This window comes from Sitophilus oryzae, unplaced genomic scaffold (genome assembly GCF_002938485.1).
Source record: "Sitophilus oryzae breed Bouriz unplaced genomic scaffold, Soryzae_2.0 scaffold_910_pilon_pilon, whole genome shotgun sequence".
In the NCBI taxonomy this organism is placed as follows: Eukaryota; Metazoa; Arthropoda; class Insecta; order Coleoptera; family Curculionidae; genus Sitophilus; species Sitophilus oryzae.
In genome coordinates this window covers 2,268,483-2,296,164 of record NW_022147540.1, presented here as the reverse complement: position 1 = coordinate 2,296,164, position 27,682 = coordinate 2,268,483, and the positions used below count along the sequence as shown (strand labels likewise).

At 32.5% G+C, this 27,682-nt stretch overlaps 1 protein-coding gene across 1 annotated transcript in view; it reads right to left on the bottom strand.

The window, feature by feature from the left end:
- Nucleotides 1–27,682, bottom strand: part of LOC115890769 (octopamine receptor Oamb) — a 163,044-nt gene that overhangs the window by 25,573 nt on the left and 109,789 nt on the right. Inside the window, exons 4-6 of the mRNA XM_030911103.1 lie at nt 15,538–15,555; nt 9,005–9,249; nt 3,466–3,768 (exon numbers count right to left, since the gene is read on the bottom strand). Of these exons, the coding sequence (XP_030766963.1) occupies nt 3,466–3,768; nt 9,005–9,249; nt 15,538–15,555 (566 nt within the window). The remainder of the gene's footprint in view (nt 1–3,465; nt 3,769–9,004; nt 9,250–15,537; nt 15,556–27,682) is intronic.

Here is a 27,682-nt window from a genome sequence, read left to right as displayed (position 1 = left end):
TGGCATTCGAACAATTTCATTTTTGAAATAAATAGCCACATGTCTTCTCTTTATGGCAAAGTGGTAATCACTAAATTTGACGTTTAGGCTATACACATATTTTTGGCAGGCAGTTTTTTTTGTCCAAAAATTTTAAATATGTTTTTTTCTCAAAAACGGTATAAAGTGTTTATATCAAAATTCATAAAATTTTACAGAGAATTTAACTATGTAATTAAAAATGGGGGCACCCATTTAAAGTAAGAAAATTGCTGTTAACTTCAGGTATTTCCGGAAGTGCCACCACATTGAAAATATTTTTAATCGATAGATCTCGTTGTGATACAATGATGTGCGAAAAATTTCCGATCTAAATATTGTGGTTCTCTAGAAACTTCTAATGCGGGCTCAGCCTGGGACACCCTGTATAAAAACAGCATTATAATATGTTACTTTGTCACATGTTTGGAACATGTCCTCCAATTTAATAGCTGTTAGTAAGAAGTTTAGTGAACCCACAAGTTTGATAAATCTCCACAATTAGTTTGATTATGATACGCATGTTTCCATTTTTATTCTTATAATACAAACTACTTTCAGTGGAGTGGTTTCTTTCAAACCTTGTAACATACGTTACAAATACACTCTAACCTACTAATTCGGTTAATTTACGCCGTTCGTTTTTTCTCGTAGTTGATTAAATTTGGTGTAGGGCCGAACGAGGTCGAGCCAAGGAAATTACTGCACCTAACTGGCGGCCGTAGTAAACTGCACCGGAACGACATAAACCGTCCCTTAGCTCCGAGGCTTTAATTAAAACCGAGGGGCTATCTTTTTTTAATTCGCTTTACGTGTTCGAACTCTTTTAGGACTGGAGTTACGGTTTTACAGCCGCACCGTTTCGAAGACGGCCACCTACTGGGCTTAATTAAAAAAGCGTCCGGTCAGGCTAGTGTATAGACCTGTGTCTAGACAAGAATTCGATTAAAAATGTCTTTCTCTTATTTATTTAAAGATTGTAGATTGTATGGGAAAGGGGATGTGATTCACTGCGATCTTATAGATCTATTGTGGTCCCCTTTCTTGAGTTATAACTCATTATAAAGTATCAGAACTTCGACAATACCCAGTATGTGAGTACGTTTGTAATTTTTTTCATATCGGTGATCTATCGGTCAACAGACGTTTTTACAGAAAATAAATCACCGATATCAGTCAAAGTTATGGCACGAATGATTCTCGTCTCGGTGCAGTCAGTGATGAAATGTTCCAGTGTTCTCAATTTCCCCACAGAATCTGCATTCGCCGTTGTTTCTTTGCTTCAATCTATTGAGGAGTTCATTGAGGAGACTGAGGAGGTGTCCTGATAAAAAAAAACGTGAGACTCAGAATATTGGTCTTACTTATCAAGGAATATATTTAAAACATTACTAATATAACATCATGATTATGCTGATGATATCTGTTTCACAACACAATCCTTCAGAGACATGTAAGTGTTGCTCAGACGCCTAAAAACAGAAGCAGAAGAGTAGGACTAAGTATAAACATCGACAAAACAAAATCAATGCGCATCAACACAAATAACAACACTCCATTTAATGTAGGAAACAAAAATGTGGATAACTTAACAGAGTTTACTTACCTGGGAAGTATTGTAACAGCAAACCGTGACGCAGACGCGGATATTGTCAGCAGGATCAGGAAAACGCAGTGAACCTTTAGCCAACTAATAGTTATTTTTTATACAAGACGATAAAATGTAATTTTATCGTGGACCGAAACGATTCACGAGCGATGAAATCGCGAGTGACTTAATTTCGGGAGACGATAATGCAATTTTATCGTCGTGTATAAAACAATATTATTTTCCATAGCGAGTTACGTTTTAAAAAATATTCAGGAATTATTATTTCAAGGAATTTATTACGAGTAGAAAAAATATTGTGCTGGGTTGGCGTTGAACGAAAGGTCTCAAAAGGGGACAAACGCTATATCCAAACTACTTCCATTTAAATCCCGAATAACTTATGAAAAGGAATACAAAACTCTTCAAAATGAAAGCAATTAAAAAACGTGCGAGAAGAAATAAAGTTTTTAACCTATCCTCGCTGTTAAAGTATCATTTAATCTACCCTTGCGGTTAAAGTAATATTTTATCTACTATTTCTGATAGATATAAGGCAATTTTAACAATTGCTATGGAAAAAATCAATTTAGACCTCCCGTCAACTCACCAGAAAATCAAAATTAAGAATATTCAATTCCAACGACGTTATACCAGTCATACTATATGGCTGCGAGACATGGAGAGTGACAAAAATATCTATCAACCGCACACAGGTGTTTATCAATCGCTGCTTGAGAAAAATACTAAAAATCTTTTGGCCGGACGCTATACGCAATACCGACCCGCTTCATCTTACATACCAACATGAAGTAGGCGTAATTCGCAAAAGAAAATGGGGATAGATAGCGAAATCAGCGTTATAGTGGAATCCCTAAGGTAAAAGATAACAAGGCAGCGAGCTGCTCAAAATTGAAGACGTTCCATACAGGATGAGCCTCAACAAATAGGGTCAACATTAGCAAAAACAACTGCCAAAAATAAAACCCGATGGAGAGCTTTCACTGAAGCCTTTTGCTCCGCGTAGGAGATACAGGATCCTATTATTATTATTAATGTAATATCAACTGTTTTTAATAGACATAACTGCTATAGTAAACGCCACGAATGTTTGGGAGTGATTCATCGCTTGATGAAGTTAGAATCGACACGCGCGCTATCATTTTTACATTAAAAACGTAAATGTTTACCGCAGACGTAGGTTTTTAAAGCCCGGTCTAATCATCTGCCTGCGCTCCTCCTACTTATTCTAAAATGTTAGCGTGATTGACAAAGACGATACTATATCGCGTTTCTTTGATTGATTCGTTTTTGTGCGTCAGTCCATTGGTGTGCTTGCAGTGCGACCAATGGAGCATTCCATTTTATATTTATAACCAAATATATGTTTTGACAAGACTTTGACAGTTAAAACAACAAATTACAACAGATTATATATTGATTATTATATGACTTGAAACACCACGGCACTGGAATTAAGTTTTATGTGACCTTGAACAGATTAGTTCACATGGTAGCGACCGATGAATCACTCCCAAACATTCGTGGCGTTTACTATAGCCAGTTGTATCCATAGAGAGCCTAATCTTTAGTTTATAAAACAATCAACTTTTGATTTCTAACCACAATTTTTTTTGACGGATGATATTCAAAAGGCCAAAATGACATTCCTGGCAAATTTTGAAGTATAATTAGTGAAAAAGTTAAAAGTTTGTTAACTTTTTCTACTAATTGAAAATTACTACCACTAATTTTGATGTTCTGAATGCTTAAAATGAAATTAAAGGAACAAACTTCTACTAATTTATTCCACTAATTGGGAGGTTCTAAGTGAAGCTTTAGAATTATATCACCCTTACCTGAGCTTTAATATTTCTCTTCCCCATCCGGCGAGTGGTCAGCTTCATCTTCCCAGAAGCTGCCCCGTCCTCGCTGGCGCTAGGACTCGGACTAGGAGCCCTTTTCCTCCCGCTATCCACGCTACTGGACCGTTTCTTCGAGGGCAGGTTGTTCGGATCGCACCTGTTCACCTTCAGCAGGTGATCGTTGTCGCTGACCTGCGATCGCCTGTTGCACAGCTTGGTCGCCGTGGAGGAGTCTTTGCCATTCACTGAGTAGTGGACGACGTAGGACGGGTGTCCGGATGGAGACGTAGGAGTAACCTGGAATAAAATAGATAATATATTATAGAAAATTCCACACCTGCAATTTTTAACCAATCAAAACGTGTTTTTTTGACAAATCACCATGGCAACGGATATATTTTAGTGAAAATTTTTTCCTTGTGGGTACCCAACAGCGAATTATACTGGAAATTTTTTGACATATATAATGACAGAATATCTTTTTGAGAGTCTGGTTTTTCTTTGTTTACATGATAATTTTGATACATTTCAGTTACAAAGCTGAGATGTTTCCTATATTCTTTGGACATCTCCTTTCTTCTTAATGGCAAAAATGTAGGACTTGGAATGGACTGAATTAAATGTCTATGTCTAATGAAATATATATAATATTTAGACACTATTTTATTCACCTTTTTTCCATTTAGCACTTTGAATTTTGACTAGTTTAGATGCAAATATTCGTGAACAATTCGAAACAAATTTTCTTTCTTTAAGTAGGAGCCACAATCCTCTATTAATGCGGGTAAATAAGTCATCGAACGATGTTGATCATTACATCAGACAATTTCACGCATATTTTGCATGTAGTATGATTTTCAAACCGATTCATTTTTAAAACAAAGAATTTTGTTGGTTTTTCGAGCTGCACAATATTCTTTATTGCAACAAAACGCGAGTTTTTCTGATATTTTGAACTGTCAAAATACGATGATCACAGCCTTTTATGATTGACGCTTGCTGACGCTGCGCGCTGGTTATTAATTCCATACCAATAAAGCGTTTATGAAAAGTTAATAAAAATACAAAAAAGCAATTTTCTACCACTTACTCAGTAGTTACTCAAAAGTTACTCAGTAGTTACGCAGTAGTTACTCAAAACTTATGTAAAATTAAGGAATATATTGTGTTGTGGCTTGAGATGGTATTTTCGTGCAACTACAACGAGTAGAAGTCAACAATTTTTTTTTAAATGAGATCGGACCAGATGACCCCTCTTTATCACTACCACAAACCATTCGAGGTGAACAAAATGGATCGAGGAATGTCGACAGATATAACATTCCTTCAGGATGGACTAACCTGGTATACAGACGGGTCAAAGACCGCTGAAGGAACAGGAGCTGGAGTATTTGGGGAAAGACCAAGGGTAAGTTTATCCTTTTCCTTGGGAAAAACCTGGGAACACTCAACCGTATTCCAGACAGAAATCTTCGCCATTCTACAATGTGCGAGAGAAAACAATAGAAGAGCTTATTCAGATAAGCTCATCAATATATGCTCAGACAGTCAGGCGGCACTTGGGGCGCTTATGAGCCCAAAGGTATCGTCGAGACTCGTCTGGGAATGCCTAGGTGAACTGGAAGCTCTGGCTCGACGGAACAGAATTAAATTATTCTGAGTGCCGGGCCACAGCGGCATCCAAGGCAACGAAAAAGCCGATGAGCTAGCTAGGCAAGGATCATCGGCATCTTATCTTGGTCCAGAGCCAGTACTGGGAATACCCAAATGTATGGCCCGTAGTGCATTAAAACTCTGGATCAGGAAAAAGCAGAATGTCCACTGGAAAAACAGACAGGGGCACAGGCACAGCAAGGCTTTTATCCATGGACCTAGCTCTAAAACCGCAAAAGAACTGCTAATGCTTAGCGGATTACAACAGGCCTCTTGACAGGACATATGGCTGTCAAGTGTTAGCTGAACAAGCTCAATCTGTATCAAGGAAGTCTTTGCTGCAGACTCTGCGATAAAGATCCTGAAACAGCGGAGCACATAATATGTCACTGCGACGCTATGGATCGCAAGCGACACTTTTTATTTGGGAAAGCTAGGCTAGAACCGGAGGAACTATGCTCCCATCCTATCAAGGACCTGCATAAGTTAGTGCAGGGCACAGGGATAGGAGAATGGGTGCAGATATAGAAAGGGGACAAACACAATAGGCCTCACAGGTCGCAGTGTTTCCGGCAGAGGACGGCCCCTTATTGTGGAAAAAAAGTCAACAATTTAAAGGTCTAAATTGCTGCCAAAACTGTGACGGGCTGTAAATCTGTTCATGCAGCGTTCCGAAAAACCTTTTAAATTATGATTTTCTACTTGTAGTAAGCCCAAATAACTATAAAATGAAAGAATATAATATTTTAGGTCCTAAAATGGCACTTTTGAGCTACTACAATCAGTAAAAATCAACAGTTTATAGGCTAAGAATCCATTGGTGAATCTGTTCATGTACGTATCTATAGAACTAATACAAATTTTATTAGTTCCACTTGTTGTAGCCCAGAGTAAATAAAAAATCAAAGAATGTAATATGTTTCATTATAAAACTGCATTATCGTGTAACTACGACAAGTAAAAATCAATATCTCATAGGGCAGGCTGAGACCTGCTTCGAAGAGTTCTCCGCATAGTGTAGGAGCTGCTGCTTAATTATAACGAGTCTCTGAGAACTATTTCAGTAATACCACTCATGTGTGGGTTAGCCCCAGACCAAATGTAATACTGAAAACATATTGAATTTATCTAATACGATGAAACAAACAGTACTTATGTATATGAACGCTCTTGAAACTTCAATAAAACCAAATATCATCCCTTAAATCGTTTCCTTATTCAGATTCTTGCCCTTTAAAGTTTGCCTCTATACCAAAAGGCACGAATCCTTCGAGCCGCAATGAAAAGCTTAATCGCTTGGGCTCAGCTGGGACCAGCCAGCACGGCGGCATCTGCAGATTTCCCGTTGCTTTGCCGTAAAGTCTGCTCGAATTAAAATGAGAATTTCTACGGCTCGAAATCTTCTCACACAACATCGTCTGTTAGTTTGTTCGCATAGTGTACCGGCGTTTAGCTTCTCGCTGTTTAGATGCAAGTAAAAATGTTAATTGAAATAGTTGCGTGTTGTTTTGGCGACATCTTGCAAGACATATTTACGTTTGCAGTTTTGAAGCTTTTTTCTTTGAATTTGTAGTCGTCTGCGTCGGATCCTTGAATCAAAACTGATGATGTCTCGTTTATATTGTCACCCTTATAACAACAGAGCTTAATGAACACATAGTTGACTAACCTTTATAAGTCTCTGGAGATAGTTGTGGTACAGATGTTACTGTTAAGGAAGGTAGGTTTGAAATTCTGGATTAATTATTGCAGCAATATATTCATTTAGTGAATTGCAATAGGTATTTGGTTGTATATTGTATTGTTATACAATATATTTAATGTATATTTTACTGACGATCGATGACTTGACTTTCAATGTTATAGAAAATATCAAAAAGAGTGATTTGAAGTGTCAAACCGTAAACAGATTTCTCTTAAATCAGCTAATTTAATATACAGGGTGGTCCGAACTGTATTCCATTACCTTTAGAAGCATGTCCTGCAGATAAAAATAAGTAAAAATGTGCAGGGATACAGGGTGTAGAAGTTTCATTTTGATTTCAATTTTTTCCAAATAATTTCTGAAAGAACGTCAATATTTGGATGAAAATTGGTATCTGGAAGTTTTTGAACATAAAATATTTGATTTTGATGTCAATATGACTCCCACTTGTAGAGGGCGCCACCTACATATTTTTTAATTGGTTTGAAGTCTAATAACTTTTCGTCCAAACCTGTATAAAACTACTTAATAGCAATTTTTACCAAGAGACTTTTTTACGTAAAAAAGTCGTAGATGTATATTTTTTTACTCAGTAGTTTTATACAGGTACCTACGAAAAGTTATTATTCTTAAAACCAGTTAAAAAATATGTAGGCGGTGCTCTCTATAAGTAGAAATCAAATTTCTCATGTCAAAAAACTTCCAGACACCAATTTTCATCCAAATATTGACGTTAGTTCAGAGATTATTTGTAAAAAATCGAAATAAAAATGAAACTTCTACACCCTGTATATCCGAAACTAAGCATTTTAAGACATACATTTATACGAACTTTTTTACTTATTTTTAACTACAGAATACGTTTTCAAAGTTTCCGGAATACAGTTTGGACCACCCTATATAGGCATGTTTTTTATGATGAAGCATCATACTTTGAAGGTCGAAAAATAAAGTTTTTCAAAAGTTAAATTAAACTGTTCCATGGGCAATATTTTAAAAATTAAACCTATGTAACACTTCAAGTATATCACAAAATATTTCTTGATTGGCTTTTTGCTCAAGTTAATTTAAATTTCAAATGAATCCATAGATAGATACAGAAAATTTACATTTACAATCGAAGTTAGTTTTTGAGGTCAAGATATAAAACAAAAGTTCCTAACAGGCAGTACGAGTATATTAGCGAGATAAATTTTGGTTTAGGATTACGGAATTACATTATTCACGAAAAATGTAATAAATGAAGTATTTTATATTATATCTTGGGGCTGAGATTATATTATATTTTTTTGAAGAACTAATAATATATCTATCTTACATCAGAGATATCACTTACCAAGAAATATACTCAATTTTGTAGCAATACAGAAAACACAAAATTTTGTTGTTTTTTTTTGCCTTATATCTATCAAAAATAGTAGATAAAATAGTAAAAGGGTAGATTAAATGATACTTTAACAGCGAGGATAGGTTAAAAACTTTATTTCTTCTCGCACGTTTTTTAATTGCTTCCATTTAAAAAAAAAATCTATTCCTTTTCTCATAAGTTATTCCGGATTTAAACGGAAGTAGTTTGGATATGGCGTTTGTCGCCTCAGCCTGAATATCTGTTGGTAATTTACTTATTTCGTTTTGAGCCATTTCTGGCTCTAATTCAATCGTCAATCGACACGAAAGAGAATTAAAAAATATTGACTCAAAACTGACAACTAAAGAGACAGCTTTATTTATTTGTCAAATTACATAGAAACCAACGCCAACCCAGCACAATATTTTTTCTACTCGTAATAAATTCCTTGAAATAATAATTTCTGAATATTTTTTAAAACGTAACTCGCTATGGAAAAAATATTGTTTTATACACGACGATAAAATTGCATTTTATCGTCTTGTATAAAAAATAACTATTAAGCAGATACCTTCAATTTATTTCTTAGATTTAAATACTCTGCAAAATTTACAAAAAAATAGTTATAAGTGAATGTTTTTAACACTGGTTGTCTTTGTTAGAACATATATGATCTATTTATTAACACATAGGCTTTGAGAAAACTCAATTTTAGTAATGGAAAAGGTAGTAAACCAGACATCGATCTTAAACTCTTTTTCAAAAATTTGTGTATACTTTACATAACACCAAGTATAATATAAACAGTGATACATCACTATACTTACAGCTAACAACTGTGGCGATGACGTAGCCGATGACAGATTCTCGTTCGAAGGGTAACTCACGCTGATCTTGACTCTCTCGTGAGCCCTATCGTGGTTCCTTCGTGGACTCGGTGATGCGCTACTTGTTGTCGTGGCCGTGTAACTGCTACCGTTAGGTGAGCCGTGAGGAACGCGAGTAGAACTACCGCGCCCTCTGTGAATGCGTAGCGTGAGTCGCTGTTGTTCGAATCGGTTGCCCGGCGAACCTAGAATATAAGAAAAAATAATTCAAGATTGCTGAGTAATATATTTATTATAACGGACTGTGTCTCAGTATTCGATCAATGTTTATAAAACTAAAGTCATGGTCGTTTCTAAAAAAGATATCAGCCAACAAGCCTAAACGTCAACTACAATGACATAAAACAAGCTCTTTTATTCAGGTTCTAATATAATATATCCAGGGTTATTCAAGAAAATTATAGTATGAATACAATAGCTCTAAAAGCCTAAAAGGATCATAGCTTGATTGGTTATCTTTGTCCATTTGTTTCTGTCTTTCACCTTTATTCTCCAACCATCCACTCTTATCCTTTTCAAGTCCTCTTCAACATCCTTTTCCCATCTGGTTCTCGGTCTACCCCTCCTTCTCTTTCCACCTATTTCACGCTTCATTATCATACTAGGAATTCTTGCTTCAACCATTCTTTAAATGTATCCCAGCCATCTCAATTTTTGTGCTCTTGCTACTCCCGTTATTCTCGGTGCGAGATATAGTTGTTTTAATTCTTCATTCGTTCTACTTTTCCATATGTTGTCTATCTTCTTTCCTCCAAAAATCTTCATCAGTATTTTTCTTTCCCAAATCTCTAGCCTCGAACTTTCTGTTGCATTGAACGTCCACGTTTCACATGCATACAGCACTACTGGTCGTATCATTGTTTGGAACATTCTAATTTTTAAACTTCTAGAGATGTTCTTACTCTTAATAATTTTCTGTAGTGCGCTAACACATCTATTTCCTGCCATTATTCCCGCCATAATTTCTTGAGTTAAAAAGTTGAAGAGATAAGATTTTGGCCAATTATACCGGGTGCGTTTCAAAACTGGCTCACCCCTTTAACTTTTTTTATTTTTTCAGATAAAAAACGAGTTTTGGTATGTTAGTATATGACATAAATTAGTTAGTTAGTTTCCGGTGAAACAGGAAGTGACCAAAAACAAATGAATACGTCAATCATATAGGTAAGACAAATCCAGATATTAATCTCAGTTATTTCAAACTGACAACACTATAGTATACTATACTATAAATGAAGTCAAATTATATCAAACTTTATATTTAGACTAGCGTGTATTTGTAATGGTGATGATAAAGCAAAGCAAGAATTTCCATTAACATACCAACTGGATAAATTTTTCAGAATGAGATCAGAATGAGAAAAACCAATATGGCGATATTATTATATAACTTGGTAATATTTGAGGGGTAGTTTCATCTCGTTGGAATTTGACTTTCGAAAAATCCGTTTGCAAATATAAGCTTTTTACGTCAAGCAGTTTAAGCAGAATCGTGGTTAATCAATTACCCAACTTTTTGGAACACCCTGCATAATTTTTTAAAAAAATTCAAAATATGTAAAAAACAAAATAAATTATGCGTGTCCAAGCGTTTTCCCGAAAGATTAACCGTTTTTTAAATAACAAATATTGTAATATTTGAGGGTAATATTTCACCCTCTTCGAATTTGAGATTCGAGAAACCCCTCCTTATCGAACCTCTACACATGTACAAGCAGGTGAAACTCCTAAAATGGGTGACAATCCACATACCCGAATTTTATCACCCGAACAAGAAAAAGCGTTTTTGAAAAAAAAGGAAATTCGCAAGTTGATATTTTTTTAAAGTTTTTAATTAAGTATCCGGTGCCCGGTGGCGTAGAGGTACAGGCTCTCGTCTACCAATCTCAAGGTGTGGGTTCGATTCCCGCACCCGGCATTTCATCAGCCGACTATTTTTATTAAAATAAAAATAGTTTGGGTACCTAGGTCGACTCAGCCTTAAACGAGTACTTGGGATTCACAATCTTGAGGTAATAATAGGCGGTTGAAGCGTAGTGCTAGCCACATTACCTTCCTTGTATACCGAACGGCTCTAGTATAGCAAGCTGTACCTTGCTACTCCCAAGGCGTTAAACGCTATATACGGGAGCTATTATTACTATTATTATAATTAAGTATCCTGTTGTTAATATTGTACTTTTTTATAGGCGCAGTTTATCAGTTTTGTTTAGAACGTTGTTTGAAAAAATGGGTTAGAATTATTCTTAGAAAAAAATCTATAACTTTTGAAGATTGTTGTTTGAACACATATTGTTTTTTCACATATTGTAAATAAAAGTTGGCATTCATTTTCTAGCAATTATTATTGTTTGAATGCATCCAAATCATATCTTAACCTTTGTCAGATTGTAGGAGCTAAAATTTTATTTGCTTCAGATGAAAAATCAATATACTAAACACGTTACATTTGTTCCTCTTCTATGTTACAATTGTACCACCGCAGGGTACAATCGTAACACATGTCATCACACCACTGTTGCCTTTTTTAAGACTACATAGGTGAATATACCTTCGATTTCTTATGTGGATTTTGATGATGAATGTCTAGGCTATCTAAAGATAATAAGTATACTTTGCAAAATTTATCATTCTATTTTTGAAAAATAACTTTCTAAAAACTGTTACAACTCCCCTACATATTTTTTATTATAAAAATTATATACACCGTTACCTATATTTTTTATCCAGTTTTAAATTTCTGCAAAAGTTTGTATGAAAAGTTATTCTAGGGATTTAAGGCTACTAAAGCGCAAATATTTCAGTGAAACAGGTGTTGAATAAGCGTGAGCTGGAGGTTTTGGAAAACTTTTGGATTAAGATACATAAACTATCTAGATACAAGAAACTGCGCGTACAAGTTAGTTAGTAGGGATGCATACAAATTAAACTAATTAGAATACAGTTAAACATTAAACTTTATACGTTTATCTTTCTACAATATGTTTAACTTAATAATCTAGATAATTATTTTTTTGATTGTTAGTTACAATAAAGTAAGTACAACAAAGTGTTAATTTAAGTTTAGAGTTTTTTTAAAAAATATATTAAAAAAAATATACAGGGTGAGTCTTAAACAAGTGCAAATATTTTCTGGGCTGGTAGGTCTCGATAAAAGGAGCATATTCTCTTTAGTTATTTTTTTTTCAATAAGAGTCCATTTCGCTAGTTCGAAAAAGTAGCAAAATAAGCGTTCGACATTTAACGTTTTATGTATTACAGTTGAGGGTTGGAACCTTTGGTGTTACACAGTAAAATAAAAACACTAAATCACCACAATACACCAAAACACTTTTACTTTTACACTGGATGCGCGTTTCGCTGACCATGTTAGCATCATCAGCAGATGATTATAAACTAAAGTACAATCTACAAGTTAAGCGTTTATATACTCGCTCAGTAGGCACCGAGTGGGCGTGGCAAAACCTAGCCAACCGAGTCAGAGCCCACTGAGCGTAACAGTTAGATTTCCGCCACTAGAGTAGTAGGAACAAAGAACTTGAAGGAATTGGACCGTTGTCTCTGTTCATACTGTCTTTACATTTATTAATTCTGATGCATTCATATGCATCTAATTGTCTGTAATTTGAGACTTGTTTAAGTAATTTTAAGTTATTAAGATCTATACAATGTTCTTTATCAACAATATGTTCGGCAACGCAAGATTTATCCGGTCTACCATATCCTATCTGAGCTAAATGTTCTTTAAATCTAGTTAATATTGATCTTCTAATTTGCCCAACATATTTCTGATTACAATCTTTACAAGAAATATCATAAATACCCGACCTTTCCAGTGGAGGTGTTTTATCTTTTGATTACCTAATAATTGTTGTAATTTATTATTAGCACTATACACAAGTATATAATTGACATTCCTAAAAAATTCCTTTTAGACCACGGATAACTCTCTATCAAACGGTATCGAAAAATATTTAGACGTATCTTTCTCCACTTGAAAAGTCGAATTTTCAGAAATCATTAACCTATACCTACGTTTTCTAATTAATTTATCAACTAGTGAAGGAGAATATCCATTACACTCAGCTACATTCCTAATGTAATCTCTTTCTATTTCATATCTTTCGTTGGAAAATGGGAAACTAAGTAATCTATGAACTAAGAAATTTAAACTAGCCATTTTATGTTGAACACTATGATGTGATTCATTAGGAATATATCTGCGTGTGGTCGTATTTTTCCTATAGATATCAAATTCCAGGCAGTTATTAGTATTTCTAATAACTAATACATCTAAAAATGGTAATCTGTCGTTGTTCTCAATTTCATGCGTAAATTTAATGGAAGGAAAACAATTATTTAACTTAGAAATAAAATTATCTATGGGGTTTGAATGTGTGTCAAAAATATCATCCACATACCTAAACCATACTCTTGGAAAATACTCAAACTGATTTTTAGCCTCCACTTCAAACCTGCTCATGAATAAATTAGCCAAAAATGGAGACAATGGATTACCCATTGCTGTACCTTCCCGCTGTTCAAAAAAGTTGTTATTAAATTGAAAACAATTTTGTTTCATACATAACGATGTAAGCTTTATATATTCAATCACAGTTTTGTTGTCGATACCATTTGCGTTCAGTAATTCCTTCAAGTAGCCTAAAGTATGTGGAATTGGAACACTTGGGAACAACGAAGATACATCAAAGGAGACAAAAAGTTCACCTTCATGCAATGTTATATCTTTAATTTTGTTAATGAATTCAATATTATCAATATTAACTAGATTTAAAGAACATTTAGCTCAGATAAGATATGATAAACCGGATAAATCTTGCGTTGCCGAACATATTGTTGATAAAGAACATTGAATAGATCTTAATAATTTAAAATTAATTAAACAAGTCTCAAATTACAGGCAATTAGATGCATATGAAAGCATCAGAATTAATAAATGTAAAGATAGTATGAACAGAGACAACGGTCCAATTCCTTCAAGTTCTTTGTTCCTACTACTCTAGTGGCGGAAATCTAACTGTTACGCTCAGTGGACTCTGACTCGGTTACTAAAAATATTTGCTATTATTTAATAGTCATGATATATACATCAAAATATATAATTTAGAATTTAAGCCATAACGTTTAAAAAAGAATTTTGACCTAACTTTGTAAATTCCAATGATTTATTTTTTCCAAATGTGTGTGACTGTAAAACCCAAGTCTCTTTAGCTATATTGATTTTCGATTATACGTTCTAAAGTCATCTAAACTAAAAGAGAATACGAATATAAGTTGAAGGCAAAAAAACCTAAAATACCATAGTGACATTTTCTTTTCTTCACTTTGATTGATTAGCAAAAAAGATGAAGCGCTAGGGATTACAGTGGCTTGAAAATAAAATAAATGGGATACTGGATATATTAAAATTTGCGCTTTTTCTGTTTTTTTAATCTTTCAAAAATTTAAAAGCCATTTTATTTTTATACCATTTCAAAGCAAAATTTAAATGTTGTACTATTTTGTAATACTTAACTGTCTATCTAATCAAATTATCTTTTTAGGTGACACATCATAGACATATTTGAAAAAGTGACCTATATATTGCTGTTTTAAACAAAAGATGTTATCGTGGGGACTATAATAAAAAAGAAAAATGAAATTATTGGGCAACTTACAGTAAGATTAGCCAGTAAAAAAAGAAGAATGAACTTATTGGGCAACCTACAGTAAGATTAGCTATGTTTACTGGCTAATCTTACTGTAGGTTGCTCAATAATGTCATTCTTCTTTTTTATTATAGTCTCCACGATAACATCTTTTATTTATTGTTTTCTCTGGGCCAAGGTGATAGCGGCGAGGTATGTTGAAGTACCTCCGCAGCGGTTTTTTGGTAGTAACGCTTGCAAATTGTGAGCTACTGCTTAACTAGGTTGCAAATGGCGCCTAGTTTGCTTCCCGTTTGTATGTTTATTCTTTTCTTCAGGATCGCTAGTTCATCCTTGCTTATTCCTCCCGTATTGATAAAGCCGGAAGGCAGAAACGCTAAGTGTCTATGGATAGTCGTATTTTAGCCATGTTTCATGACTAATCTTACTGTAGGTTGCCCAATAATTTCATTCTTCTTTGCTGTTTTAATATAAATATATTTTTCAATTTATTTCTGTAACCTGTTCATTCTTTGTTTCCTCAATAGCATGCAAATTTTGTGGAATACCACCCAAAATACACACTTTAGGCATAATAATGTTAACGCCTCTAAAATTTATTTACAAAAAAAAAATAATTTTGAACCTAACCAACAATTCGTGTGGTCTGTTTTTGTTTACATGTTTTTTTCATTATTTTTAGTGATTTACAGTAATTTCATTAAATTATATGAATATTCTCGTTGATTATTGATTTGAAATAAATATGATAATGTCCTTCAATAAAAATGCGAATTACTTGACTCTATTGACTCCAATTCTGACCTAGCAATGAACTAGATTCTTTACCTAGACCCTTATTCAGAAGCTACAAACCTAAAAAAATACTTCCTAGTACACAGTCAGAGGATATTGGTACACAGGTACATTATAAAGTTAATTATAATGATTTTCTTAGTTTTAAACCAAATGTTTTTCGGTGTTTGCGCAATCGTGCGATTCTTACTTTACTTTTCATCTCGTTAGCTCGTGTGTCACGACCTTGAATTTTTACTCCCAGCGCGTAAAGTAGTTTCACTTCTAAAAAAGTGGAGAGAAACAAAGCAATGTTAATTTAAACTGGAATTTAACCTATAATTTGGGTTAAAAAGAGAACGTATCTTAGCAATTAAATTCAATTTAGTTCAACTATCAAGCTGATACTATAAAAGAACTTCGGATAGCTTAAAATATAATGTTTCCAACCGATATTTAATGGCAGAAATCCATTAAATTCTGACCCAAATTTCAAAGTGTCTTTTTAGGTTAATTTTTCATTTCCAACTAAGAAAAAAACTGTATAAGAAAATAAAAAAAAATCTCTCCATCGTTTTGGTGCCAAGTTTACAAATTATCTCATTTCCTCTGTGTTGTTAAGAACCTTTTGATAAATTAATTAGAGATCTGACACTGGCCAACACGAAAAGTTTAATTAAATCAGCAATTATAAAGTTTTTCTGCTATTTATTCGGATTTTAATGCCGTTTTTTGTGCCTGAAATTTCTTAAAATAATATCTTGCTTTTTAAACAGAGTAGGCGTAATTGGTCTATTTGATTTATTTTTTAATAACGCTTATAAAAAGAATTAAACAATTTTACAAGGTAAATATTAAAAAAATAGATGAGGGTATTTATAAGAAATAAAGAAAGATGCTGTAAAATATTGTAAAATAAACACAAAACAAAAATGCGAATCATAAATGAGAAAATTATGACAAAATTTACCTTAAATTTAATTTATTTTTTTAAGTTTTTTGAAACTTGAAAGTAAGAAATACTCTCAAAAATAGTCCTTTCTTATATATTTTTTTTTGTATCTGGTTTAAAATACACCCTTGCTTGTTTTGTATTACCACATACCTACGGTATTTGCAATAAAAAAACTCGATTAGATTGTTTCAGTTTTATACAGTTTATTACAATATTTTGAAGTAATCACTTGTCACTCAAATTTTAAATATTTTAATTTCCTGCTATGAGTCCCAATTGTACCAACTTATTTCTTGGTAAAATAAAATAAACTACTTTGAAATTAAAATGACAGACACATCTATCACTGTCAAGGATTTTGCCGTTGGACAGACTATATTATTTAAATAATAATTTTAAAATAAAAGTTTTTGTATAGGAACAAAAAAAGTGTTTTGAGATAAAAAGTATAGCGTTTTCTTTCAAAATTAACATTTAGATATATTCAGGCTATTGAGAAGACATAACCCAGCTTAATAAAATGTCTTTCTTTTTAACATAATTGCGTATCTTTACAACGGAAAAAACCCATCAGACATAGATTAGACGCAATATTTTTTTAATTTAACTGCATTGATACGAATCTACATGAAAACAACATGTCATAAAAGAATAATTACATGTTGTCAAGTGTTTGTTTGATTTTTGATTAAACATTTTGTAGGATAAAGATTTTAACTTGATTTATTATGTGTGCTCTAATTTCTGTTATTCTTCGAAAAACGCAGATTCTAATCATAACATTATTCAAATTCAAATTTCTTTATTAGACCCCATTAAGTTTTACAGAATAATATTAGTATTAATAAATGTGTGTCTAAAGGGATCGCACCGCGATTAAAAAACCGATACAATGGTAAAAAGTGCCAGAGTGGTGCGACCCCAATTATACCATAGGATCGAAAAAAAAACGGTGTCCAGTTGGCTTAGAAAAGACGATAAATAATGAAATCCTCATATAATTTTACATACTAAATTACAGCGATCTTTAAATCTTCATTTTGTATCCGTCGATTTTTTTCGATCATATTGTATAAAATATTATACAGGGTGAGTTTCCTACGATGTTCTCTATGGGTATCTCGGAAACTACTGGAGATAGAAGGTCGGTTAAATGGGGAAAGAATTGCAGTTTTGTGGGGTCATAAATATGCGCCTTTCAGATTTTTGAAAAAGTTCATGGCTTACTAGATATTTCGAAAAAAACAAATTTCGGCTATTTTGAAAATTGTCCCTAATTCCATTATAAGCTATTTTAGACAAAAAGCTTTCAGATAAAAGTTGTAGATAATCACATTCTTAACGACACCGTTTCCACCGTTTTTTTCTAAAGCCTGTCATTTTTGACATATGACACAAACATAGATTTTTTTAAATGGAAACCATAGTTGGCCATGACTATAAGCTATAATATGTTTTCTTCGAAAAATTACTGAGTTATAGCCAATTCTTATCATTTTTAAACAATTTCACTTAGTTAGCCATGGAAACAAGTTCAATCGCCGTTGCTCTCAAAAATTTGAAACTGCCACATCCAAAGTTTGTAAATTAAAATAAACAAAAATTGTAAATATGAATTTTTCAAATGAAGAAAAGCGTGTAGATACTCGCGCATGAATAGCGTGGTTCCAACATGACTTTCATTATGACACACCACCCCCCACCCCTCATAATGAAAGAAATGTTAAAAATTATTTATATCATAATTACAAACGCAGGGATAGAAAGAGGTGGACTAATTGCATGGGCCTCCTCGATCACCTGACCTATCCATCTTAGAATTTTTATGCGGTATAGTTAACAATAAGGTTTACAAAAGAACTTATGAATTAAGAGAGGCACTCGAAGTGGCGGTACGAGAAAAGTTTAATTAAGTCGACCGGTCCTTCTGTGAGAATAGGTAGTAATTCAGTTTTAAAAAGATGCAACTCAAAACAATGGCTGATTTTTTGAACATTTTCTAAAATAACTTAAAGTGTATGTAGTGATATTATTTTTTTTTAAATTTTAGTTTGTAACACAAAACTGCAATTCTTTCCCCATCTAACCGACTCTCTATCTCCAGTAGTTTCCGAGATACCCATAGATAACATCGTAGGAAACTCACCCTGTATAATAAATTATATAAGATTCTTGCTTTGAACTGCTGATATAGAAAAGGAGCCCTACTCCATCATCAGGTGAGCTTAGGTCGATTCCACAAAATGCAAACACAGCGCAGAGTACCTAATTCCGACTTGTCGGAAAGTAGCGGTAAGATATTTCCATATTATTTCATATACAAATATAAATTTAATATACATACATAAATTATTAGAGTAGTTAGGTGAGTGTCGATTTTCATTTATATTATTAGTCAAAATCTCTATTGTATTTCATAGTTGTTACCCATAAAAGGTAGACAGAATTATGGGACTTAATTCCCCTTAATAATGTCCCAAGCGAGTTATGACTCTATTTATTTATGGTTAGCGTAACCAAGGCGATATGTTTTTATACGAGTATTAATTCAAAAAGAAATAAAATAGAGCTAAAATTTCGAATGCATTTGCTTTTTTTATGGACTTTAAAACGCTCTAATGGAACTTTACCCCCTTCATCATCAAAAGAGCTAACATTAAGCGGTATTAAAATTTCCATAGGGTTTTCTATGGCCAATGCACTCGTAAAAATGGAAATTAGCATCAAGAGAACGCAGTGTAAGCAGGTATGTAATTTAGTTCCCATTTGCCCTATTCGTATTGCAAAACGTACGTATACAGGTTGACCCAGTTCCCTAAAAAGCTCCGTATCTTGTCATGAACTATATTAAAGAATGTAGAGTAAAATACTCAACGGTAATAAAAAGATACACGTTTAAAACTTATATTTTAATTAATACAGAATTAAAACTAGATATAAACCTATAAATATGTGACAAAAATTAGCTAGATGAAATCAAATGCTTAAAATGCTTCCTTTCCTGTTAACTGCATAAAATGATTGTCTTTTCAAAAGGATATTTTTATTTTAAAAGGCATATATGGAGGTCTACATCGAAAAGCAGCTACAACCATTTCCCTCATGTTGTCAACAATAGTTGGTCGAATTTTGTAAACACTGTCTTTAACATATCCCCATAAAAAATCCAGACTAGATAAAATCAGGAGCATTTAAGTATTCTATTAACTAATAGAATCATATCAATTCTTTCTGATGTAGGATAAGTTTGCATTTTCGGCAAATTTCTGAGAATTTTTTTTTGTTTTTACTGACACAAAATGATAACTAGTTGTTAAAGTTCGACTAATTAGACAGCTATGTTGAAGTAACGTCAGACCATATCACAGCCACCTAGATTTTATCAAATAATAAAGATCTACTCAGATCAAATCATGTAAATGAAAATATCTAAGAAAATATTGGTTTGAGGGGTAGACAACCTTAATAGTATTTTGAAGAGACATGAATTCTGTATTGAATATCGGAATAATATACTGGGTGTTCCATTTAAAATAAACGAGTAACACGCTTTTAAAAGTGACCAATGTTCAATATTAATTTTGTCTCACCCTGTATAATTTTTTGGATCGAGATTTAATTTGATTTAAAGTACAATAGTTCATTTAACTACATATTAGGCTATACCGGGTAAATTTCCATTTAGGTAGCTTTTATTCTAATTTAAAAATTGTTCTTTATTTTTAGAAAATGTTAAATATGTCAAAAACCTTACATTTTTGTCATATAGGTACTTCTCTTATAAAACTCACCTTTATTTTTCTCCCAGAACCTGAAAATCAATTAATATATAGGGTGTTCCGTTACAAAAAACTATAAAAACAAATAAAAAGAGACTGGCAAATTAAATGGCAAAGAGAGGGACAACGTTCCCGTAGCGCGATTACGCAAAATTTCGTTCTATTTATGTTGATCTGCGCGTCTATTGGGCCCACTATCTCAATCTAATATAACAAGAGAGAAAGAAGCAACCATATAAAACGTAATTTCTAAATAGAAATTAGAACAATCGCCTTTCGTTTTCGTCATCATTAGAACCAAGATGACAACATCATGACAATTCGTCATGTTTGTTAATTTTTCTTTTGGTGATTTACCTTTTTTTCTAAACTCTCCATTTTATTGACTTATGAATATGGATAGTTCCATATAGTTATTTATATTTTGTTACTTATAATTTTCGGTTATACTATTTGTTATTTTATTTGCTGCAGGAGCCAGTATCATCTATTTTTTATATGTATTGGTGCCCCTTTTCTCTGATAGATATTTTAAAGACACCCTGTAAAATAAAAGTAAGTAGTTATATTTATCATCTTATTAAGAAAAAAGTAGAAGTAGTAGTGTCAAAAATATTTCGAACCTCTCTTAACATAACAAATTAATACAATTAATTTTTTTCATTTTTTGGGTAGTTTTATAGCTGGTTTATAGTAACCAGAAACATTTATTAATATACCTATTTTACTTTTGTTTTAGGATTAAAACTAGACTTGAAAATGGTTCAGGATCATGATTCTCGTAAAGTCTTCTTTGCTTGGATATTCACGTTGTTATTGCAATTAGGCAGTTTTTTCGAAAATTAGATCTTTAATGCCCTTTAACAAAATTGGCCGATCGTTTCCTGCAACAGTCAGTTCTTCTGCATTTAAAATTGGTAGGTGGGTGGAATAAACACTGTTATTTTTTGTTATTATATTATAAAAAGTTTATTTATTTTTATGTATAAATAAATATGTTTATAAAACAGTACAATTTTTGCTTTTTTCTATAATTTCCCTTATAATAGTAGTACTCTTTCGTTCTGAAAGAAACTGCAAATTTTCACCCTACACACAACAAATCAGTTTAAGTGAAAATTTTCAGTTTCAGAATGAAAGAATACTACTAATAAAGGCTAATTTAAATTTTCCACCAGCCAGAATGTGCGATAATGTCTTACGATACGTTTTATACCTATCTCTTTCTTTTTCATATAAAGCACACATAATAAAGAAAGATACCAATAAAGACGTACGTCCTGCCATGGTCCTGCTAATTGGTTTCAAAATTGTTATTCTGAGTTGCGATACGGGAACGCCATCCCACTCTTTACCATGGGATTTGTCAGTCTCTTTTTATTTGTTTGTCTATGCAAAAAACACAGGTTTGATATGTAATTTTTTTGGGGACACCCTGTAGAACTCTGTATATTTTTAAAAAGTGATCTGAATTAACCTTCATATCTCCACAAAATTTCATTTCAATACAAACTGTCGTTCTCCTTGGAGCCTCCGCGGCGTATGAGAAGCGCCACCCTGTATATGGTGCACTTGGCAATATGGTGCATTAACAGGTATAAAAAAGCTCCAAACACGCTTAGCGTGGTAGTGAGCTTTTCGTTTCTGGACTTTCTGTTTTATAATGTACTTTTTTCCTGCTGGCCATGGCTCGAAATACGCTATCTGGCCTATCGCAGTTTCTATTAATCACCCGACGAGCTGGATTTGCTTTGCAGCTTTTAGGTTGGGAAGTTGATTTTTTTTCGGAAACACCGAAAGGGTTTCGATTGATAGTAATTTTATGAATGTTCGTTTGATGTTGACTGGTGTATCTCTTTCCTCTATCAAACGAAGAACTTTTCTAAAGAGCTAAATTATGTCCAATAAACTTATTTTGATTCCAAAAATACGTAATAGTTCTATATTGGACACCCTGTATAAGCCATTGCTACATGAATTTACGAGATATTTTAGTATTCAGCTGAGTGAGTAAAGTTTTATTGTACCTCTTGTTCCGAAATAATATTACACTTTAAAAAGAATGGAATTTTATGCAACGAAAACGAATACGGAATACGGACGGCCTGAATACGGAAAATGGGAACATTTAGAAACTTTGGCTTCCCGTGATTGTACCTTATAGTTGAGAAAATGGCGAAGAATTTCAATGTGCTAGGTGGTATTTTGGAATGGAGAATTGTCTGTCGATGAGATGAAGAGGGTAGTAATTGTTAATTTTGGAGTTTAACTATTTATAATGTTATTTCAACAGAACGTCAACGGTTTTTATAGACATACCTGTTGAACAAAACTTAAGTGTTCTTGTACAGTCGTATTTAGATATTTTTTTCCATAGCAACTGTTAAAATTGCCTTATATCTATCAAAAATAGTAGATAAAATAGTACTTTAACTGCAAGGATAGATTAAATGATACTTTAACAGCGAGGATAGGTTAAAAACTTTACTTCTTCTCGCACGTTTTTTAATTGCTTCCATTTTTGAACATTTTTGTATTCCTTTTCATAAGTTATTCGGGATTTAAATGGAAGTAGTTTGGATATGGCGTTTCTTGCCTCAGCCTGAAATAATGAAATATACAGGGTGTTTCAAAACAAATGCGAAAAACTTCAGGGGGCGATTCCTTGTTCAAAATAAAGGGTAGTTTGCTTTATAAACGTTGGGTCAAAAGTGAACCATTAGGGAGATATTGCGGTACAAAGATGGCGGAAAAATTTTGTTTTTATTTTTTATCTTGAAAACGAAAAGAGATAGACTAATAAAATTTTATGCAAGCATTACTGTTATGAAAACACACTTTCTGGTAATTTTTTCACTTTTTTAAAATGAGTGGAAGGGGTTGAAATAAACTACCCCTATCATTCTTGTTAACGAAATTTAAAGAAAAATCTTATCAAACACATGCAAATTCTTTAATTTGGATAGTTTAGTTTGTTTAGAAACTTTTTTACCTCTTGTGTTTTTTTGATAAAACTCACCGATTGGAAATTAAAAAATAAAATGTAAAGCATTACATGTCAGGACAACATTTTTAGATTAAGAATCTAGTGATAATAACGATAATAATAATCATCTAGATAATAACGTATTGCAGTAGAGTAATGTCAAATAAAATAATATTAGGAACATTCTAAAAAGTAACAGCGGCCGACTAGATTTTTTCCTAAAAAAATTACAGCAGCCCACTCTATTCTTTATCAGAAAATGTTTTTTGTCCTGACATGTAATGCTTTACATTTTATTTTTTAATTTCAAATTGGTGAGGTTTATCAAAAAAATACAAGAGATAAAAAAGTTTCTAAACAAACCAAGCTATCCAAATTAAAGCATTTTGCATGTGTTTGATAAGATTTTTCTTTAAATTCGATAACAAATGACAAAGACAGTTATTACACTCGACTAAAAAGTATACCTGAGAATGTGTTTTCATAACTGTCATTCTTCCATAAAATTTCATTAGTCTATCTCTTTTCGTTTTCAAGATAAAAAATAAAAACATTATTTTTCCGCCATCTTTGTACCGCGATATCTCCCTAATGGTTGACTTTTGACCCAACGTTTATAAAGCAAACTACCCTTTATTTTGAACAAGGAATCACCCCCTAAAGTTTTTTGCATTTGTTTTGAAACACCCTGTATAGTATAATTTACTGTGTACATTTTATATTTTTTAATATCTAAACTACCGAATATCTATTTATACCTAACTAATAATATTAATATTTAAACTACATATTTACATTTTATTAACACAATTATAAATAATTTGTCATACATTATCATTAGCTACACCAGTTGTGTTATTATAATACTGTCCATTTATAACAATACATGAGCGTACTAATTTGAATGTATATACCATAGATTAACATCCGATGTTCATTGTCTACATTTGCAAACATTCTCATTACTAGTAGAGTTTATAGCTTGATTTAATTACTAAACCAATTAATTTTATTTTTTAAATTACCTCTTAATAGTCTACATAAAATTGAATGCAATTAAAACTAATAGTTAGTTTACTTTAAAATCACAGCCTATTAAGTACCAGCCATTTATATTTGCTTGTTTTGAGTATCTGTCATTAACTTGCCGCGTTTGTTACCCGTTCATATGCACCAGATTCGAGTTTTTATAGATGGAACTCTAATAAAGGTGAAGTTCCACTTAACAAATCATAAATCGGCAGGCTTGTTATGGATAAACTGTGACAGGTGAATAAAACAATTCTAATAAAGCAAAAGTTTGATAAAAATCAAGCAATCTTATAATAGTGCCGTAGTGCAGTGTAAATGCCGTAAACAATTTTTGAGATCAATTTAAAAGCTGTTATGGCTGGTGTATGGCGTTCTGTTATATTTATAATATCGATAAAAATGCATATTAAACTATTTATAGATATTTACGATACAAGTGAGTTAACAGCATCATTGAGGGCTTTAACTCACTGACGATCAGGTCACAACGACCTGGCCGTCGGCTCTCCGGATGTATTGCGTTTATAGCTGCGGCCAGATGAACGACCAGTTTCAACAGAGTTGTCAGATCTAACGTTTTTTTACATTTTACCAATTAGAAAATATTGTTTCAGAACGAATTAAGTTTCAGAAATGTTAAAATATCCGAGTTAACTGAAAAGCGAAGTTGCTATTCATGAGCTTATTAAATGTTCTAATATTAAATAATGCATTTAAAATATTCTTGGATTTTTCGTTAATAAATACTGGTGTGGTAAATGGAGTAAGTAAAATCTCCATCCCTGACTACACGATAACGTCGTTATTTCCATGTTTTTCAAATCCACGATGCCTGCTATTCCATCAGTCGTTTCATAACATAATAGAGTGAGACATGTAACTCGTGAGATTTTCAGCCATTATGTCAATAAACGACAAAAACAGTATTGTTCCTAAAGATGCGTCCAGACTTGAGCATTTTAGCCCGAACGAACCGAGCGCGCACGAACAAGCAGAACAAATAGGCCGAACAAAAAGCATTGTGTAGGCGCGACCGACAAAAAGGGAGATATTCTGTTTCATTTTTCTACTGATATGGACTTCTACTGATGGCTCTTATCGATTTTAGAAGTAAACATATTGGGGCCATCGTAAAAAAAGGTCGTCAGACACTGGCTCTAAATATTACCAGGTAGAAAGTTTAGCTTCCAGTTATTTCAATATTTACAATTTAAATTCCTCTTTTTTATTGTTACTGAGAATCTACAACAGTAAATACTTCTATTTTTATGAATGTTTAAGTTACTTTATTAATTTATTATTTTTTTTTAAATAATGTACCTAGTAGAAATATAGTCTAATGGACCCTGTTTGAAAAACGTTAAATTAAATATAATAATTAAAATACAGTTGTCCTCCTTGTACATGACTACAATACAACTAAAAAAATAATTTAATAAAAACAAGTGGTTGTAGAAAAACTTTAAATATGATTTTTTTTATTTTTTTAACATCGAAACTCGAAGGTATAATAACAGGTATCATACCAACCATAAATAGAGTATGTCATAAAAATGTTTTGAATTTTTACTAGAATCGACCCTTGATAAAAAAGGGACTAGATTTAAGTTTCCCTTTGATCCAGTCTATATACTATTTCTTTGGATTTTCTGCACGTGTGCAAAAACTACACTAAAACATTATATCTTATAGAAAATAAAATATTGTGCGTTGAATTTGATGGATTTCATCTGAAAAATTATTAATTTGGAAGAAAACCGGCAACAAGCGGCAGAAAATTATAATATTTTCTACCGCTACTACCGTTTACTGGTCGCAACGACCAACGGATGGCCAGGAGATACGTGTGTGAAAGTTGCACAACGAGTGAGTAGCACGAGTTGTATAACCACACAAGTATTTTAGTGGAGTTAACTCGCGTGTATTGTACAATATTTTATCTACATCTAACTATAAAAACGCACAATTAATTTTAATAATTATTGTACTTAACTATATACCTATCCTAAAAATCAACTATCTTAATACCTTTGTTCAAATAACACCATGCAGTGTCAATATGACAGTAAATAATATTGATATCACTAGTTTAAAAAATAAGCGATTCGGAAAGTTTTCCCTCTGACATTGAAGAAGAGGCATTCAGAGCCATGTCTGGATTGCTTCCAGCAAGATCGAAACAGAAGTATGAAAAATAGTGCACCGAAACATATTTTTCCAACATATTTTTCCAATTTGTTGCACAATAAATGTTTTACAAAATATTTTTTTCTCTTTGGTAGCCATCTAAACAAGAAGTGCAGTAATGAAAATGCGTGAGTTAAAAATCTCTTAACTCACTCAAAATGTGTGACTTAAGAGCTTCTTAACTCATTGACGTAAATAAAATAATATAAACAACTAAAATCATTTGAAACAACTTTTTAATTTCTTTATCATTTTTAGTTTTCTGTTCAAAAATAAAAGAAAGAATTGTAACTTTGCTAAGTTTACCCTAAGCAAATCTAAATTCGATTTAGAACTGAAATAAAAGCTTTTAATACTTCCGTATATATTTCTTGACCGAATTGTTATTGTGAAAGCTTGATTAATGGCCTGTGTTGTGATTCTTATCGTTGTAATAAAACTTTTAATAGAAAAACAGGATCACGAACAGTGTGTAAAACAAGCCAATGGTAAATTTCTATAAATTTTGTAGACTTAACAAAATAAAAATGTGCATTTAGTTTGCTTAGAACTACAAGTTTGATATATATATAAAAAATATATAGGTTATAACTGTACTATTTTTCAATGATGATTATTTTTTAATGCTTCTGACAACGGGAAGTTCAAGAAAGGTTTATCATAATTCTTAGTTTTATGATGCACATTTTATTAATAATTCAAAAATAATTTCCGCAATCTCAGTATTAGTAGTAAACAAAGGTAGTAAATTAAAAAAGATGCTTTGGTTAAATCATTTGAAAGGTAAACGGTAATTAGGAAAATATATAAAAGATAGGTAATAGATAAGGTAGATAAAATAGTACTTTAACCAAGGGTAAATTAAATGATTCTTTAACAGCGAGGACAGGTTAAAAACTTTATTTCTTCTCGCACGTTTTTTAATTGCTTCCATTTTTGAAAATTTTTGTATTTCTTTTCATAAGTTACTCGGGATTTAAATGGAAGTAGTTTGGACATGGCGTTTGTTGCCTCAGCCTGAATATCTGTTGGTAATTTACTTATTTTGTTTTGAGCCATTTCTGGCTGCAGTTCAATCAGCAATCGACACGAAAGAGAATTAAAAAATATTGACTCAAACCTGACAACTAAAGAGACAGCTTTATTTATTTGTCAAATTACATAGAAATCAACGCCAACCCAGCACAATATTTTTTTTACTTGTAATAAATTCCTTGAAATAATAATTGCTGAATA